This window comes from Balaenoptera physalus (assembly GCF_965194825.1).
Source record: "Balaenoptera physalus genome assembly, chromosome: 3".
NCBI lineage: Eukaryota > Metazoa > Chordata > Mammalia > Artiodactyla > Balaenopteridae > Balaenoptera > Balaenoptera physalus.
This window is the reverse complement of record NC_138890.1, coordinates 11,173,645-11,190,674: the sequence shown is the minus strand read 5'-3', so window position 1 is coordinate 11,190,674 and position 17,030 is coordinate 11,173,645. Positions and strand designations below refer to the sequence as shown.

Genomic DNA, 17,030 nt, shown 5'->3' with positions numbered 1-17,030 from the left:
GATTTGATACATTTATATATTGTAATATGATTACCACTGCAGTGTTAGCTAGCACTTCTATCATGTCACATAATTATCATATCTTTTTTGTGGTGGAAACAACTAAGATCTAGTGTGTTAGCAACTTTGAAGTTTATGATAAATTATTATTGTCTATAATCATTATGCTGTACATTAGACCCCCAGATCTTGCTTATCTTCTGGTTGATCTGCTGGTTGCAAAGTTATGCCCTAAACAACATCTCTCCAATTCCCCCACCCCTCAGCCCCTGGTAATCAACATTCTACTCTCTGTTTTTATGAGTTTACTTTTTTTAGATTCATTTACAAGGGATATTGTACCGTATTTATCATTCTCTTGAATACACATGCTTTCAACAAATTCAAAGTACTATGATGTGTGATCAACTTTAAAACCTCCTCTCATGCCCATGGGAGATCATTACACATTGTGATAAGGAATAAACTTAATCCTGGGCTCTGCCCTCATCATTGTGGTTCAACAAACAGTTCCCCACTGGCCTATGTGCAATATCACCCTCTAACAGAGAAAGTGATTTCTCATGGTGGAACTTTTATCCTCAACCTAACTGGAGAGACTTCTCTGTCTCTCTTCAGCTGCTCAAGATTCATACTTGAAACATGGTGGTTTCTCTGACCTTTTCTGAGTCTGCTTACTACTGTCTCTAACAGCTATTGCACAGATCTGTGCAATGCTGAAATTTAGGGTGCCTTGCTCTCCTCTGCTGTAATCTGGCTTAGTCTTTTGTAGCCTCACAAAATTTGTGTTGTAGCTACCTGTTGCTGCCTAAAGAAGGACTGAGGCATGGCCTATTCCATTTCTCTTTGTAGTGTGGGTTCATGATGATGGGAGTAATTAGACTACCCTGGTTTCTGGCAGGAGAAGAACAGATTCCAGGTTTAATGATACCTGACAAAGGGTCTTGCAGCATATAGGAATCAAAGAATCTGACTTTCCGTGTGTTATCATCTCATACATCTTTCCACCCTGGATACATGCATGATGTTATTTAACCATTTTGCAATCATTTGGATGTTGCCTACAAGGGCCCTTGTAAACCATAAAGCATCAGACAAATATAGGCTATTACATGCTTACAGGGTGCCATATCTAATGATAGCATCTAGTAACCCAGTTTAGCTATTTCCAAGGAATTCCTCCCAGATAATCACATTTTTTTCTGGCTAGAGCTTATTGAGGATGGTCTTCTTCATAGCTTTCTTCAGCTCCTTGTTCCTGAGGCTGAAGATGATGGGGCTGAGGAAGGGAGTGAGGACTGTGTAGGTGGTGCCCATCAGAGTGTCTGCTTCCAGAGACTGGGGACCCTTGGGCTTGAGATAGATGACAGAGGCAAAGCCATAGTGCACGACCACCATGGTGAGGTGGGACGCACACGTGGAGAAGGCCTTGTGCCGGCCCTCGGCTGAGGGGATCCTCAAGACGGCGGCCACGATGAAGGCATAAGAGAGGAGGATGAGAAGACAGCAACCCAGCAGGGCAGTGATACACACCAGGCCCATGCCCATGGCCAGAGTGAAGACGTTTTCTCCACAGGCCAACTTCAGAAGAGGCTTTACATGGCAAACAAAATGATAGATCTCATTAGACCCACAGAAAGTGAGTTGGAAAATGGCAGATGTCACCACCAACCCAACGATGGAGCCTCCAGCCCAGGACCAGGCCACCAGGCAGGCACAGCCACGGGGACTCATGAGCACATTGTAGCGCAGGGGGTGGCAGATGGCCACGTAGCGGTCGTAGCCCATGACGGTGAGCAGGAAGGAGTGGGTGAAGCCAAACGTGAAGGAGAAGAACATCTGGCTGGCACAGGCCATGAGGGCGATGGTGTGGTGGGTGGAGAGCAGGTCGGCCAGCATGCGCGGGATGATGGCAAAGGTGTAGAGGACCTCGGAGATGGAGAGGGCGCACAGGAAGAGGTACATGGGCGTGTGGAGGCTGGGCTCCCTCCAGATGGTGACCATGATGAAGAGGTTGCCCAGCAGCGTGAACAGGTACATCAGCAGGAAGAGCAGGAAGAACATCAGCTGAAGGTGGGGGAAGATGGAGAAGCCGACGAGGATGAATTCAGTCACTGCTGAGAGGTTGGCTCCCTGCATGGAGACTGTGCCTGCAGTGAGGTGTGACATGGAGAGGTCAGCTACTGGATGGAGGAAGGTCATCAGCTTCCATCATTCCTGGCCCTGCCCAAGGGGCTGCTCCTGATAAATGACAGGTGGCTTTGGTTGAGTTCCTACTCTGTGATTTAATCCTTTCATCAATGTATTGGGGGAGGTGCTGCTTTTATCACTCTGTTTTGAGTATCTTGAGAATACTCATTGAGAATACTCATTGAGAATATTGGGGTGCAGAGTCTAAGCAACTTGTTTATGGCAAAGCTGTCGAAATGGCAGAGCCAACACCTGAACGCATGGCTGGCTGTCCCCAAAGACTCTTCTTTTCTATCCCTCTAGGTTGTTTGCAAAAATGAAAATGTTCCTTCATCAGACCTTCCAGTCATTGCTGCTCTGCCCTCCTGCTCCCTTCTGATAAATTCTGTTCTTCCCAGAGCTGCAGATACCACAAGACATACCTACCTTGTGGTATCTCTACCTTAACATGGATCAATCCGATTCTTCCTCTGGAGTTATTCATGCAAGGCATCCGAAGCAGGAAACTGTAGAAATAATGTTCTGGTTGTTTTCCAGATCTCATGCAGCCCATCTGTATGTTCTGAGGCAATGCAACATAGCCATCTGACAAAGGGGTATGGGACTCAGCTGATCGATTTTGAATCCCTGCTCTGCCCACTGTGTAAACTTGAGCAATTTCTTCACCTCTCTATACCTCCATTTCTCTCTCAAAGAATGGTTGTGAGAACTAAATGAGTTATTTGTGGACTGTGACCTGGAAAACAATAGGTGCTATCTATGATAATTAAATCAATACATTAAGTGAGCAAATGTACATAGTCTGTGCTCAGTAAATAACGTCAATTTAATGAGATTTCAATGTCTCTTTATGAATAAATAACTTACCTATTTTAATGTGATCTTTTTTATTAGGCAATATCAAGTTTAAAAGGCAGTTAACCGCTAATTTACTTTCCATCGCTATGGATTAGCCTGCTCTGGATAATTCACCTAAATGGAATCTACACTATGAGACCTTTGGGGTGTGGCTTCTTTCACTCAGTATGATGTTTTCAAGGATCATCCATATTGTAGCATGTATGAAGAACTTCATTTTTATGACCAAACAATATCCCTTAATGGATAGACTAAATTTTTTTTACCCATTCACCCATTGTTAGACATTTAGGTTATTTCTGTTTTTTCACTCATGTGAATAGTGCTACTATAAACATTCATGTAGGAGTTTAAAGCATATCAGTGGTTGACAGCAAGATCCTTTTTGACCCACCTCCTAGAGAAATGGAAATAAAAACAAAAATAAACAAATGGAACATAATGAAACTTTAAAGTTTTTGCACAGCAGAGGAAACCATAAACAAGACAAAAAGACAACCCTCAGAATGGGAGAAGATCTTTGCAAATGAAGCAACTGACAAAGGATTAATCTCCAAAATATACAAGCAGCTCATGCAGCTCAATAACAATAAAAAAAAACAACCTAATCCAAAAATGAGCAGAAGACCTAAATATTCATTTCTCCAAAGAAGATACACAGAGTGGCAACAACCACATGAAAGGATGCTCAACATCACTAATCATTAGAGAAATGCAAATCAAAACTACAATGAGGTATCACCTCACACCAGTCAGAATGGCCATCATCAAAAAATCTAGAAACAATAAACGCTGGAGAGGGTGTGGAGAAAAGGGAACACTCTTGCACTGTTGGTGGCAATGTAAGTTGATACAGCCAATATGGAGAACAGTATGGAGGTTCCTTAAAAAACTACAAATAGAACTACCATACGACCCAGCAATCCCACTACTGGGCATATACCCTGAGAAAACCATAATTCAAAAAGAGTCATGTACCAAAATGTTCATTGCAGCTCTATTTACGATAGCCAGGACATGGAGGCAACTTAAGTGTCCATCGACAGATGAATGGATAAAGAAGATGTGGCACATATATACAATGGAATATTACTCAGCCATAAAAAGAAATGAAATGGAGTTATTTGTAGTGAGGTGGATGGAGTTAGAGTCTGTCATACAGAGTGAAGTAAGTCAGAAAGAGAAAAACAAATACAGTATGCTAACACATATATATGGAATCTAAGGGGAAAAAAAAAGGTCATGAAGAACCTAGTGGCAAGACGGGAATAAAGACACAGACCTACTAGAGAATGGACTTGAGGATATGGGGAGGGGGAAGGGTAAGATGTGACAAAGAGAGAGAGTGGTGTGCACATATATACACTACCAAACATAAAATAGATAGTTGGTGGGAAGCAGCCACATAGCACAGGGAGATCAGCTCTGTGCTTTGTGACCACCTAGAGGTGTGGGATAGGGAGGGAGGGAGATGCAAGAAGGAAGAGATATGGGAACATATGTGTATGTGTAGCTGATTTACTTTGTTATAAAGCAGAAACTGGCACACCATTGTAAAGCAATTATACTCCAATAAAGATGTTAAAAAAAATCTAGAAACAATAAATGCTGGAGAGGGTGTGGAGAAAAGGAAACCCTCTTGCACTGTTGGTAGGAATGTAAACTGATACAGCCACTATGGAGAACAGTATGGAGGTTCCTTAAAAAACTAAAAATAGAACTATCATACGACCCAGCAATCCCACTACTGGGCATATATCCCGAGAAAACCATTACTCAAAAAGAGTCATGTGGAGAGGAACCAAGATGGTGGAGTAGAAGGACGTGCTCTCACTCCCTCTTGCGAGAACACCAGAATCACAACTAGCTGCTGGACAATCATTGACAGGAAGACACTGGAACTCACCAAAAAATATACCCCACATCCAAAGACAAAGAAGAAGCCACAATGAGACGGTAGGAGGGGTGCAATCAGAGTAAAATCAAATCCCTTAACTGCTGGGTGGGTGACTCACAGACTGGAGAACACGTATACCACAGAAGTCCACCCACTGTAGTGAAGGTTCTGAGTCCCACGTCAGACTTCCCAACCTGGGGATCCAGCAACGGGAGGAAGAATTCCTAGAGAATCAGACTTTGAAGCTTAATGGGAATTGATTGCAGGATTTGACAGGACTGGGGGAGACAGAGACTCCACTCTTGGAGGGCACACACAAAGTAGTGTGCACATCGGAACCCAGGGGAAGGAGCAGTGACCACAGGGGAGACTGAACCAGACCTACCTGCTAGTGTTGGAGGGTCTCCTGCAGAGGCGAGGGGTGGCTGTGGCTCACCGTGGGGACAAGGACACTGGCAGCAGAAGTTCTGGGAAGTAATCCTTGTGGTGAGCCCTCCCAGATTCTGTCATTAGCCCCACCAAAGAGCCCAGGTAGGCTCCAGTGTTGGGTTGCCTCAGGCCAAACAACCAACAGGGAGGGAACCAAGCCCCACCCATCAACAGTCAAGTGGATTAAAGTTTTACTGAGCTCTGCCCACCAGAACAACAGTCAGCTCTACCCACCACCAGTCCCTCCCATCAGGAAGCTTACACAAGCCTCTGAGATAGCCTCATCCACCAGAGGGCAGAGAGCAGAAGCAAGAAGAACTACAATCCTGCAGCCTTTGGAACAAAAACCACATTCACAGAAAGATAGGCAAGATGAAAAGGCAGCGGGCTATGTAGCAGATGAAGGAACAAGATAAAACCCCAGAAAAACAACTAAATGAAATGGAGATGCAACCTTCCAGAAAAAGAATTCAGAATAATGATAGTGAAGATGATCCAGGACCTCGGAAAAACAATGGAGCAAAGATCGAGAAGATGCAAGAAATGTTTAACAAAGACCTAGAAGAATTAAAGAACAAACAAACAGAGATGAACAATACAATAACTGAAATGAAAACTACACTAGAAGGAATCAATAGCAGAATAACTGAGGCAGAAGAACGGATAAGTGACCTGGGAGACAGAATGGTGGAATTCACTGCTACAGAACAGAATAAAGAAAAAAGAATGAAAAGAAATGAAGACAGCCTAAGAGACCTCTGGGACAACATTAAACACAACAACATTCGCATTATACGGGTCCCAGAAGGAGAAGAGAGAGAGAAAGGACCCGAGAAAATATTTGAAGAGATTATAGTCAAAAACTTCCCTAACATGGGAAAGGAAATAGCCACCCATGTCCAAGAAGCGCAGCGAGTCCCATACAGGATAAACCAAAGGAGAAACATGCTGAGACACATAATAATCAAATTGGCAAAAATTAAAGACAAAGAAAAATTATTGAAAGCAGCAAGGGAAAAATGACAAATAACATACAAGGGAACTCCCATAAGGTTAACAGCTGATTTCTCAGCAGAAACTCTACAAGCCAGAAGGGAGTGGCATGATATACTTAAAGTGATGAAAGGGAAGAAGCTACAACCAAGATTACTCTACCCGGCAAGGATCTCATTCAGATTTGATGGAGAAACCAAAAGCTTTACAGACAAGCAAAAGGTAAGAGAAGTCAGCACCACCAAACCAGCTCTACAACAAATGCTAAAGGAACTTCTCTAAGTGGGAAACATAAGAGAAGAAAAGGACCTACAAAAACAAACCCAAAACAATTAAGAAAATGGTCATAGGAACATACATATCGATAATTACCTTAAACGTGAATGGATTAAGTAATCCAACCAAAAGACACAGGCTTGCTGAATGAATACAAAAACAAGACCCGTATATATGCTGTCTACAAGAGATCCACTTCAGACCTAGGGACACATACAGACTGAAAGTGAGGGTATGGAAAAAGATATTCCATGCACATGGAAATCAAAAGAAAGCTGGAGTAGCTATACTCATATCAAATAAAATAGACTTTAAAATAAAGAATGTTACAAGAGACAAGGAAGGACACTACATAATGATCAAGGGATCAATCCAAGAAGAAGATATAACAATTCTAAATATATATGCACCCAACATAGGAGCACCTCAATACATAAGGCAACTGCTAACAGCTATAAAAGAGGAAATCGACAGTAACACAATAATAGTGGGGGACTTTAACACCTCACTTACACCAACGGACAGATCATCCAAAATGAAAATAAATAAGGAAACAGAAGCTTTAAATGACACAATAGACCAGATAGATTTAATCAATATTTATAGGACATTCCATCCAAAAACAGCAGATTACACTTTCTTCTCAAGGGCGCACAGAACATTCTCCAGGATAGATCACATCTTGAGTCACAAATCAAGCCTCAGTAAATTTAAGAAAATTGAAATCATATCAAGCATCTTTTCTGACCACAATGCTATGAGATTAGAAATGAATTACAGGGAAAAAAATGTAAAAAACACAAACACATGGAGGCTAAACAATACGTTACTAAATAACCAAGAGATCACTGAAGAAATCAAAGAGGAAATCAAAAAGTACCTAGAGACAAATGACAATGAAAACACAACGATCCAAAACCTATGGGATGCAGCAAAAGCAGTTCTAAGATGGAAGTTTATACCTACACAAGCCTACCTCAAGAAACAAGAAATATCTCAAATAAAATATCTAACCTTACACCTAAAGGAACTAGAGAAAGAAGAACAAACAAAACCCAAAGTTAGCAGAAGGAAAGAAATCATAAAGATCAGAGCAGGAATAAATGAAAAAGAAACAAAGAAAACAATAGCACAGATCAATAAAACTCAAAGCTCGTTCTTTGAGAAGATAAACAAAATTGATAAACCATTCGCCACACTCATCAAGAAAAAGACGGAGAGGACTCAAATCAATAAAATTAGAAATGAAAAAGGAGAACAGACACCACAGAAACACAAAGCATACTAAGAGACTACTACAAGCAACTCTATGCCAATAAAATGGACAACCTGGAAGAAATGGACAAATTCTTAGAAAGGTATAACCTTCCAAGACTGAACCAGGAAGAAATAGAAAATATGAACAGACCAATCACAAGGAATGAAATTGAAACTGTGATTAAAAATCCTCCAACAAACAAAAGCCCAGGACCAGATAGCTTCACAGGTGAATTCTATCAAACATTTAGCGAAGAGCAAACACCCATTCTTTTCAAACTCTTCCAAAAAATTGCAGAAGCAACACTCCCAAACTCATTCTATGAGGCCACCATCACCCCGATACCAAAACCAGACAAAGATACTACAAAAAAAGAAAATTACAGACCCATATCACTGATGAATATAGATGCAAAAATCCTCAACAAAATACTAGCAAACAGAATCCAACAACACATTAAAAGGATCATACACCATGATCAAGTGGGATTTATCCCAGGGATGCAAGGATTCTTCAATATACGCAAGTCAATCAATGTGATACACCATATTAACAAATTGAAGAATAAAAACTATATGATCATCTCAGTAGATGCAGAAAAAGCTTTCGACAAAATTCAACACCCATTTATGATAAAAACTCTCCAGAAAGTGGACATAGAGGGAACCTACCGCAACATAATAAAGGCCATATACAACAAACCCACAGCAAACATCATTCTCAATGGTGAAAAACTGAAAGCATTTCCTCTAAGATCAGGAACGAGACAAGGATGTCCACTCTCACCACTATTATTCAACATAGTCTAGGAAGTCCTAGCCACAGCAGTCAGAGAAGAAAAAGAAATAAAAGGGATACAAATTGGAAAAGAAGAAGTAAAACTGTCACTGTTTGCAGATGACATGATACTATACATAGAGAATCCTAAGGATGCCACCAGAAAACTACTAGAGCTAATCAATGAATTTGGTAAAGTTGCAGGATACAAAATTAATGCACAGAAATCTCTTGCATTCCTATACAGTAATGATGAAAAATCTGAAAGAGAAATTAAGGAAACACTCCCATTCACCATTGCAACAAAAAGGATAAAATACCTAGGTATAAACTTACCTAGCGAGAGAAAAGACCTGTATGCAGAAAACTATAAGACACTGATGAAAGAAATTAAAGATGATACCAACAGATGGAGAGATATACCATGCTTTTGGGTTGGAAGAATCAATATTGTGAAAATGACTATACTACCCAAAGCAATCTACAGATTCAATGCAATCCCTATCAAATTACCAATGGCATTTTTTACAGAACTAGAATAAAAAATTTCACGATTTGTATGGACACACAAAAGACCCCAAATAGCCAAAGCAGTCTTGAGGGAAAAAAACGGAGCTGGAGGAATCAGACTCCCTGGCTTCAGACTATACTACAAAGCTACAGTAATCAAGACAATATGGTACTGGCACAGAAACAGAAACATTGATCAATGGAACAAGATAGAAAGCCCAGATATAAACCCACGCACTTATGGTCAACTAATCTATGACAAAGGAGGTAAAGGTATACAATGGAGAAAAGACAGTCTCTTCAATAAGTGGTGCTGGGAAAACTGGACAGCTACATGTAAAAGAATGAAATTAGAACACTCCCTAACACCATACACAAAAATAAACTCAAAATGGATTCGAGACCTAAATGTAAGACCGGACACTATAAAACTCTTAGAGGAAAACATAGGAAGAACACTCTTTGACATAAATCACAGCAAGATCTTTTTTGATCCACCTCCTAGAGTAATGGAAATTTAAACAAAAATAAACAAATGGGACCTAATGAAACTTCAAAGCTTTTGCACAGCAAAGGAAATCATAAACAAGAAGAAAAGACAACCCTCAGAATGGGAGAAAATATTTGCAAACGAGTCAACGGACAAAGGATTAATCTCCAAAATATATATACAGCTCATGCAGCTCAATAACAAAAAACAAACAACCCAATCCAAAAATGGGCAGAAGACCTAAACAGACATTTCTCCAAAGAAGACATACGGACGGCCACGAAGCACATGAAAAGATGCTCAACATCACTAATTATTAGAGAAATGCAAATCAAAACTACAATGAGGTATCACCTCACACCAGTTAGAATGGGCATCATCAGAAAATCTACAAACAAATGCTGGAGAGGGTGTGGAGAAAAGGGAACCCTCTTGCACTGTTGGTGGGAATGTAAATTGATATAGCCACTATGGAGAACAGTATGGAGGTTCTTTAAAAAACTAAAAATAGAATTACCATATGATCCAGCAATCCCACTACTGGGCATATACCCAGAGAAAACCATAATTCACAAAGACACATGCACCCCAATGTTCATTGCAGCACTTTTTACAATAGCCAGGTCATGGAAGCAACCTAAATGCCCATTGACAAAAGAATGGATCAAGAAAATGTGGTACGTATATACAATGGAATATTACTCGGCCATAAAAAGGAATGAAATTGAGTCATTTGTTGAGATGTGGATGGATCTAGAGACTGTCATGCAGAGTGAAGTAAGTCAGAAAGAGAAAAACAAACGTCGTATATTAACGCATGTACGTGGAACCTAGAAAAATGGTACAGATGAACCGGTTTGCAGGGCAGAAGTTGAGACACAGATGTAGAGAACAAATGTTGGACACCAAGGGGGGGAAACCACAGGGGGGTGGGGCTGGTGCTGTGCTGAATTGGGCGATTGGGATTGACATGTATACACTGATGTGTATAAAATTGATGACTAATAAGAACCTGCTGTATTAAAAAAAAGAAAAGGAGTCATGTACCACAATGTTCATTGCAGCACTATTTACAATAGCCAGGACATGGAAGCAACCTAAGTGTCCGTCGACAGATGAATGGATAAAGAAGATGTGGCACATATATACAGTGGAATATTACTCAGCCATAAAGAGAAACAAAATTGAGTTATTTGTAGTGAGGTGGATGGACCTAGAGTCTGTCATACAGAGTGAAGTAAGTCAGAAAGAGAAAAACAAATACCGTATGCTAACACGTATATATGGGTTCTGAAGTACCTAGGGGCAGGACAGGAATAAAGATGCAGATGTAGAGAATGGACTTAAGGACATGGGGAGGGCGAAGGGTAAGCTGGGATGAAGTGAGAGAGTGGTATGGACATAAATGCACTACTGAATGTAAAGTAGATAGTTATTGGGAAGCAGCCACATAGCACAGGGAGATCAGCTCGGTGTTTTGTGACCACCTAGAGGAGTGGGATAGGGAGAGTGGGAGGGAGATGCAAGAGGGAGGGGATATGGGGATATATGTATAGGTATGGCTGATTCACTAGCAACTATGGCTGCTAGTTCACTTAGCAGCAACTAACACAACATCGTAAAGCAATTACAGTCCAATAAAGATGTTAAAAAAAAAAAAGCATATCAGTGGTTGCCATGGGCTGGGGTAAGGGGAGAATGGAGAGTGACTGTTAATGGATATGGGATTTCCTTTGTGGGTGCTGAGAAGGTTCTGGAACTAGAAAGAGGTAGTAGTTGCACAACATCGTGAATGTATTTACTGCCGCTGAATTAATTGTATGTTACGAAATGGGGAAAATGGTAAATTTTCTCTTATGTGTATTTTACCACAATTTAAAAAATAAGAAACTGTAATGAAGGCCCTATTAAATGGGCTCATGTCCTAGATCAAGCCCTGACAGGTTGAGAACAAAACAAAATGGGGGAACCAGACACTTTCGTCCCTGGAGGCTGCATTCCCCAAACATCACCGGTTTCCAGAGTTTCTTGGCCTCCCTCCCTTGCAGTCACTTGTTTCTTTCCTTCACTTCTGGGTCAGCACCTGCCTTATGTCCCCAGGACGGTAGCCCCAGTGGCCACACTCAGTCCTGATACTCTGAGTTCCTGGATGGCATGAGTCGGAGTCAACGACTTTGAAACAACAGCCTCAAAGAAGAGACTGAATGGGTGAGACCGGGATCTGGCGGGCTGTGCTCTCAGCTTCCCATAGCTCTCCAACATCCAGTGTAAGATTTCTCAATATTTGGGGCAAGATAATTCTTTGCTATGGGATGTTGTCCTGTGTACTCTAAGGTGTTTACCAGCATCCCTGCTTTTCACCACCAGGAGGCTAGTAGCTCCCTGCTCAGTAGTGACAACCAAAAACATCTCCAGATATTGCCAATGTCCCAATGGGGGCAAAGTTGCCCCCAGTTAAGAACCAATAATCTACAGAGTACAGTTGTAATTCCTTAGCTGTTCCTCCCCTTTTCCTACTGGCAAACACCTGTTTATCTTTAAGACTCAAGTTAAATGTCACTTTCTCTGTGCAGCCTTCCTGGACATCTCTTCCCAACAGAGATTTAGTCATTCATTCCTGTGTGCTTCCAAAACAACTCCTGAGTGAGTCTAAAAGTCCTTGCTTTTATATTTTCCATGACCATCATTATAATGTGTCGTGTTGGAGATGCAACTGTCTCTAGCATTGGATTCTGAGTTCTTGATGAGAATAGCTACTCTTAATTGGATGTTGCCACCTGTGCTCATACATTTCTTATTAAATTTGTACCCCAATATTATGAGGCACCTGCTATGATCCCTGTTTTATGGAAGTTACAGCCGCATCCCACAGAGGACACAACACTTCTCCAAGAGACCATGGCTCCTGAGTGGGGGAGCCAGGATCTGAATCTACATCTGAATGACCCCTAAGCCTATCTTTTCCTAACATGTTACACTCACCACTTACTGGTGGCTGTTAATGGATGTCAGAGCCACTCCCAGGACCAGGGAGTTCTTGGCTTCACCATGCCAGACCATTCACACATTCCCTCCCTATATTAATTAGATCACAAAAATCCACAGTCATCAATAAAGAAAGAGAGAGGAACTATGAGAAGACAAGAGCTCACCGTGTCTTGGGAAGGTGGTCCAGGGCTGCATATACAACTTCTGGGATGATGGGGATGCAGAAGACAGGTAAGATTGGTGTCTGTTCATTCTGGAAAAAGGCAAAAGTGTGGAGTCAGTAAAAAGATTGGTGATTGTCAGGGATTCAGAAGGAGAGAGAGAGATGAATAGGTGGAACTCCGGTTTTTTTTAAGGTGGTGAAACAACTCTGCATGATACTATAGTGGGGGATACATGACATTGGGCATTTGCGAAAACTTGTAGAAGGTACAGCACCAAGAGTGAACCCTCATATAAACTGTGTTATTTAGTTAATAATAATGTGTCAATAGTGGTTCAGCAGCTGTTAACACAGTTACCTCACGAATGCAGGATGTTAATGAGAAGGCTGTGCATGGAGAGAGGAGGTATGTGGAAATACCCTGCACTATCTGCTCAATTTTCTGTAAACCTAAAACTGCTCCAAGAAGTAAAGTCTGTTAATTTTTTAAGGAAAATAAAAACCCTTAGAACTATGATAGGTGTCAGTCCAGGATGGCAGAGAAATAGACTGAAGTGTCCCGGCATTGATCCTCCAGGAGAACACCTAGCGGGTTCCTCTGTAAGTGAACTGAACAGCCCCAGAGAGAGCGACCTGGCTATCTGGCACTTAGAGGAACCCACAGTGGGGTCAGTCTCCACCCAGGAACTCAGGGACCAAGCCCACCCATGGACAAAATCCTGTCCACACATATCCCCTGGGGCAGAGTTTTCCAACTTGAACATTAGAAACTTTAGGTGCTGATGATTTCTTGTGGCTGGGGCTGTCCTGTGCATTATAAGATGTTGAGCAGTGTCGCTGTTGCCCACTAGATGCCAGTATCATCTCCCAATTGTATACAATCAGAAGTACCCTCACACATAGTCAAGTGTCCCCTCGGGAGCAGAACTGCCCCTGGTTGAGAACCACAGGCTAGGTCTGTGTTGTCTCCACCTTGCCTTACCTGTCTGCCCCCAACCTGGCTCTCTCTTCCCAGTGAAGCTGTTTAGGTTCCCCTCTCTGCATCCTCCCTCCCATCTCAGACACCTCCTGCCTCCCTTTTTTCTCCCTATTTTCATCCCTGACTCCTTACCATCACCACACCTGCCCACCCTGGTGCCTCCCTAATAATTTACACCCTCGGCGGGTGACTGGAGCCTCTCCATCCTAAATTCTCTTGTCTCTTTTCTCTGCCTCCCGACAATCATTTCACCTTTGGTTTTTCACCAGAACAGAGTGGGGACAGCGGTTAAAAGTCAGACGGGTGTTCAGGGTAACTTAGAGCAGTAGCTCTTCTCTCTCTGCACCTCAGTTTCCTCACTTGTCCTGCAAGGCAATCATCACATTACTTTGAACCCAGGAAGTCGACCACTGCTTCCACCTCATAAATTCAAGGAGTTTTATAAGCAGGGTGGCTTCTCTGAGTCTGTGGCATATGCTGCTTCCCCAGGTCTCTCCTGGTCAAGTGGAAGGGAGGGAAGATGTCTCACCTGGGGCTCCAGACTCCGCACCTGCTTCTGCCTCACTCCAGCTGGAGGTCTTAGTTTGGTGTTTCCCTGCAGCTGAGGGCCTTCCAAGTGAGAGCTGCAAGGCAAGCAGCCTGCCGCCCTGATCGTGCCAGCCGGGTGGGGAGCTTACCTGAGCCACGCCGCCATTATTTATGCTGTCTCTGCTCCCTGCCTGCTGCCTTCCCTCTCTGTGGTCCCACTGTCTCTGCATTTGCCCTCCCAGGGTCCCCAAGGTGTGCAAGACCCCTGGGGACCCTGGGAGGCACTGGGCAACCTCAGGGAGACTGTCCTCACTTTCCCTCCCTCCCTGCCTGACAGGGGTGAGTCAATTACCTGAGCTTCTCAGGGGCTTGAGCAGAGTCTAATGCTCTCCAAATTTGGGATTTGGGGCTCTGGCTGCTGACATCGTCAGGAAAGCAGCCCTGCCATTGCCCACTGCGGCTGAGGAGGCTGCCCGACATGCCTCTCCACCCGCTTTCTTGCCCATTCAGGGCATTTGCTCAATTACATGTCTTTTTAAAATTTTAAAAATCAGCACACAAATATGTGTTCCTTCTTGTTAAATAATTGAAATGCCGCAAACCAGGCTAAAAGTCATGCAGTGGCCGGCCATGCGATCACAATGATCAATTTGATGGGCATCCTTACAGACCTCTGTATGCATGTGGCAAGTGAACAAACACAAACACATAAAATAAGAGTACTATTGTGGGATTTTGTTGTGCTTTTGTTTTGTTTTTATTTTTGGTGTGAAATTTACATAACTTAAAATTAACCACTTTAAAGTGATCAATTTATTGGCATTTAGCACATTCACAATGTTATTCAACCACCATCTATATCTAGTTCTAGATCATTTTCATCACCCCCAAAAATGGGAAGAGGAGGAGGAGGAGAGGGAGGAGGAGGAGGAGAAGGGAAAGAAGGAGAAGAAGGAGAGGAAGAGGAAGGAGAAGAAGAAGAAAAGGGGGAAGAAGAGGAAGAAGAAGGGGGGAAGAGAGAGGTTGGGAGAGGAAAAGAGAGAAATGGAGAAGGAGAGAAAGAAGAGAAGGGAGGTAGGGACAGAAGAAGGGAAGGTGGGAGGGAGAGAGTGAGGAAGAGAGAAAGAGAAAGGATAATAATGGCAACAAGAATATCCAAGGTTTCGGACACGTTAAGTTTGAGATGCCTCCTAGATACCCACTTGGGGATATCGAGTAGGCAGTTGGATAGGGATAAAGATAAGAATTTGAGGATCACCTGTGTGCACAAGGTACAGAAAACCATGATAGAAGATGGGATCTCCAGGGAGAGCAGGATGCTGATGAAGTCCAAGGATTAAATGGACTTTATGGCTGCCTGCGTTCCACGTATGAATGAACCAAGATTTGTTTAACAGTCCTTTATTAGTGGATATACCTAATGTGACATATAGATGTCCCAGCTCTGAACATCCTAGTATTTACACAGGTGTGAAATATACCTATAAGATGTCCATCTAATTAGGTGGAAAAATGGGAGGCAAGATTTAACCAGGTCATTCTGACCCCAAACACAGCCTCCCACACACTGTTTCCCACTGCTTTGGATGGCAATGAGGTTTCTCACAGTAAACATTATAAGCCAACATTTTGGTTTGTTCAGTATTCTGGGGATTGCACTGGCCCACCCAAGAAATATATGTCAATCAGTTGTATCTTCCAAGCACCATGTTGGTGCTGGGTGTGATGGTGAGCAAGATGGACAGACTTCCTGACCTCAGGAAGCTGATAGCCTAAGGAATCATAATAAGTCAGCAGAAGACATTGGGTGCCCGACTCATTGTGCATACCCAATCACATCCAGGTGCTCTTTTGATTTGGATACCTATAGGATCAGAGGCCAAGTTGCTCTTTAATGAAGAAAATGAAAGAGGCTAGCTTGTATTCTTGTCTAGAGATTCCTTGCTGCCAGGGGAGGGGAGCATCTCGGCACCAGTGTGAAAGAGTTACTCAGGAACTCCAGCAAGACCAAAACTTTAAAATCACGAAGTAGTCCTGAATCTACAGAAATATTACATCAGTGTCGCAAGGATGCACGCTCCAGTGTATGGTGGGCTTCATTTGCCCATCTATGGTTTAAAAGGCTCTTAGGATGATGGAGTGATTGATTTGAAACTGGGCTAGTCCTCCTGGGATGGGGGACCCATAAAACCCACTGTAGGAAAAGGGTGTGTGAAGCATTGGGTTGAAGTGGTCTGGGAATCAGAAAAGAAGTCCTACATTGGAAACCTGGCCCTTCTAAGTTGTGTGATCTTGGATGAGTCATGCAACAATTTTGAGCCTCAGTTTCCCCTCTGTCAAGTGGAGTTGTGAGTTTGTCTACCCTGATCCCCCATTGTAGGGCTGTAATGAGATGATGTATTTGAGGGGTAACATGAAACATGCAGTATACTATGCAAAGGAGGATGCTCTGGGATCCTCAGTTTGACTGAAAATTTTTCTGCATCTTCCCACTGCATGGTAACATGGGATGTTTTTACTACACAAGTATAGAGAAAGATTGAACTCAACTTTAGAGAAAATGATGTATAGTTTACTACTCAACTTATGTATGAATACGCATATTTTCTTTTCTAAAACTTTGGCTAATTTGACTATTACTTATGTATTTTAATTACATTTATTGTTGTACAAAACGGTATCACCATAACTAGT

The 17,030-nt window shown here is 42.4% G+C and overlaps 1 protein-coding gene across 8 annotated transcripts in view; it reads right to left on the bottom strand.

The window, feature by feature from the left end:
• Positions 1-290: 290 nt before the first annotated feature.
• The window catches only part of LOC309658679 (olfactory receptor 10H1-like), a 119,838-nt gene continuing 103,098 nt past the window's right edge, over positions 291-17,030 (bottom strand). For 4 of the 8 annotated variants that reach the window (XM_082457527.1, XM_082457528.1, XM_082457529.1 and 1 more), the window contains 2 exons: positions 2,617-2,777; positions 291-2,150 (listed from right to left, as the gene is read on the bottom strand). In XM_082457527.1, the coding sequence (XP_082313653.1) occupies positions 1,207-2,150; positions 2,617-2,743 (1,071 nt within the window). In that variant the 5' untranslated portion in view covers positions 2,744-2,777 and the 3' untranslated portion in view covers positions 291-1,206. Of the gene's footprint in view, positions 2,242-2,616; positions 8,948-12,830; positions 12,920-17,030 lie in introns of those variants that run through there. The other 4 variants (XM_082457532.1, XM_082457531.1, XM_082457530.1 and 1 more) reach the window with 3 other exon arrangements.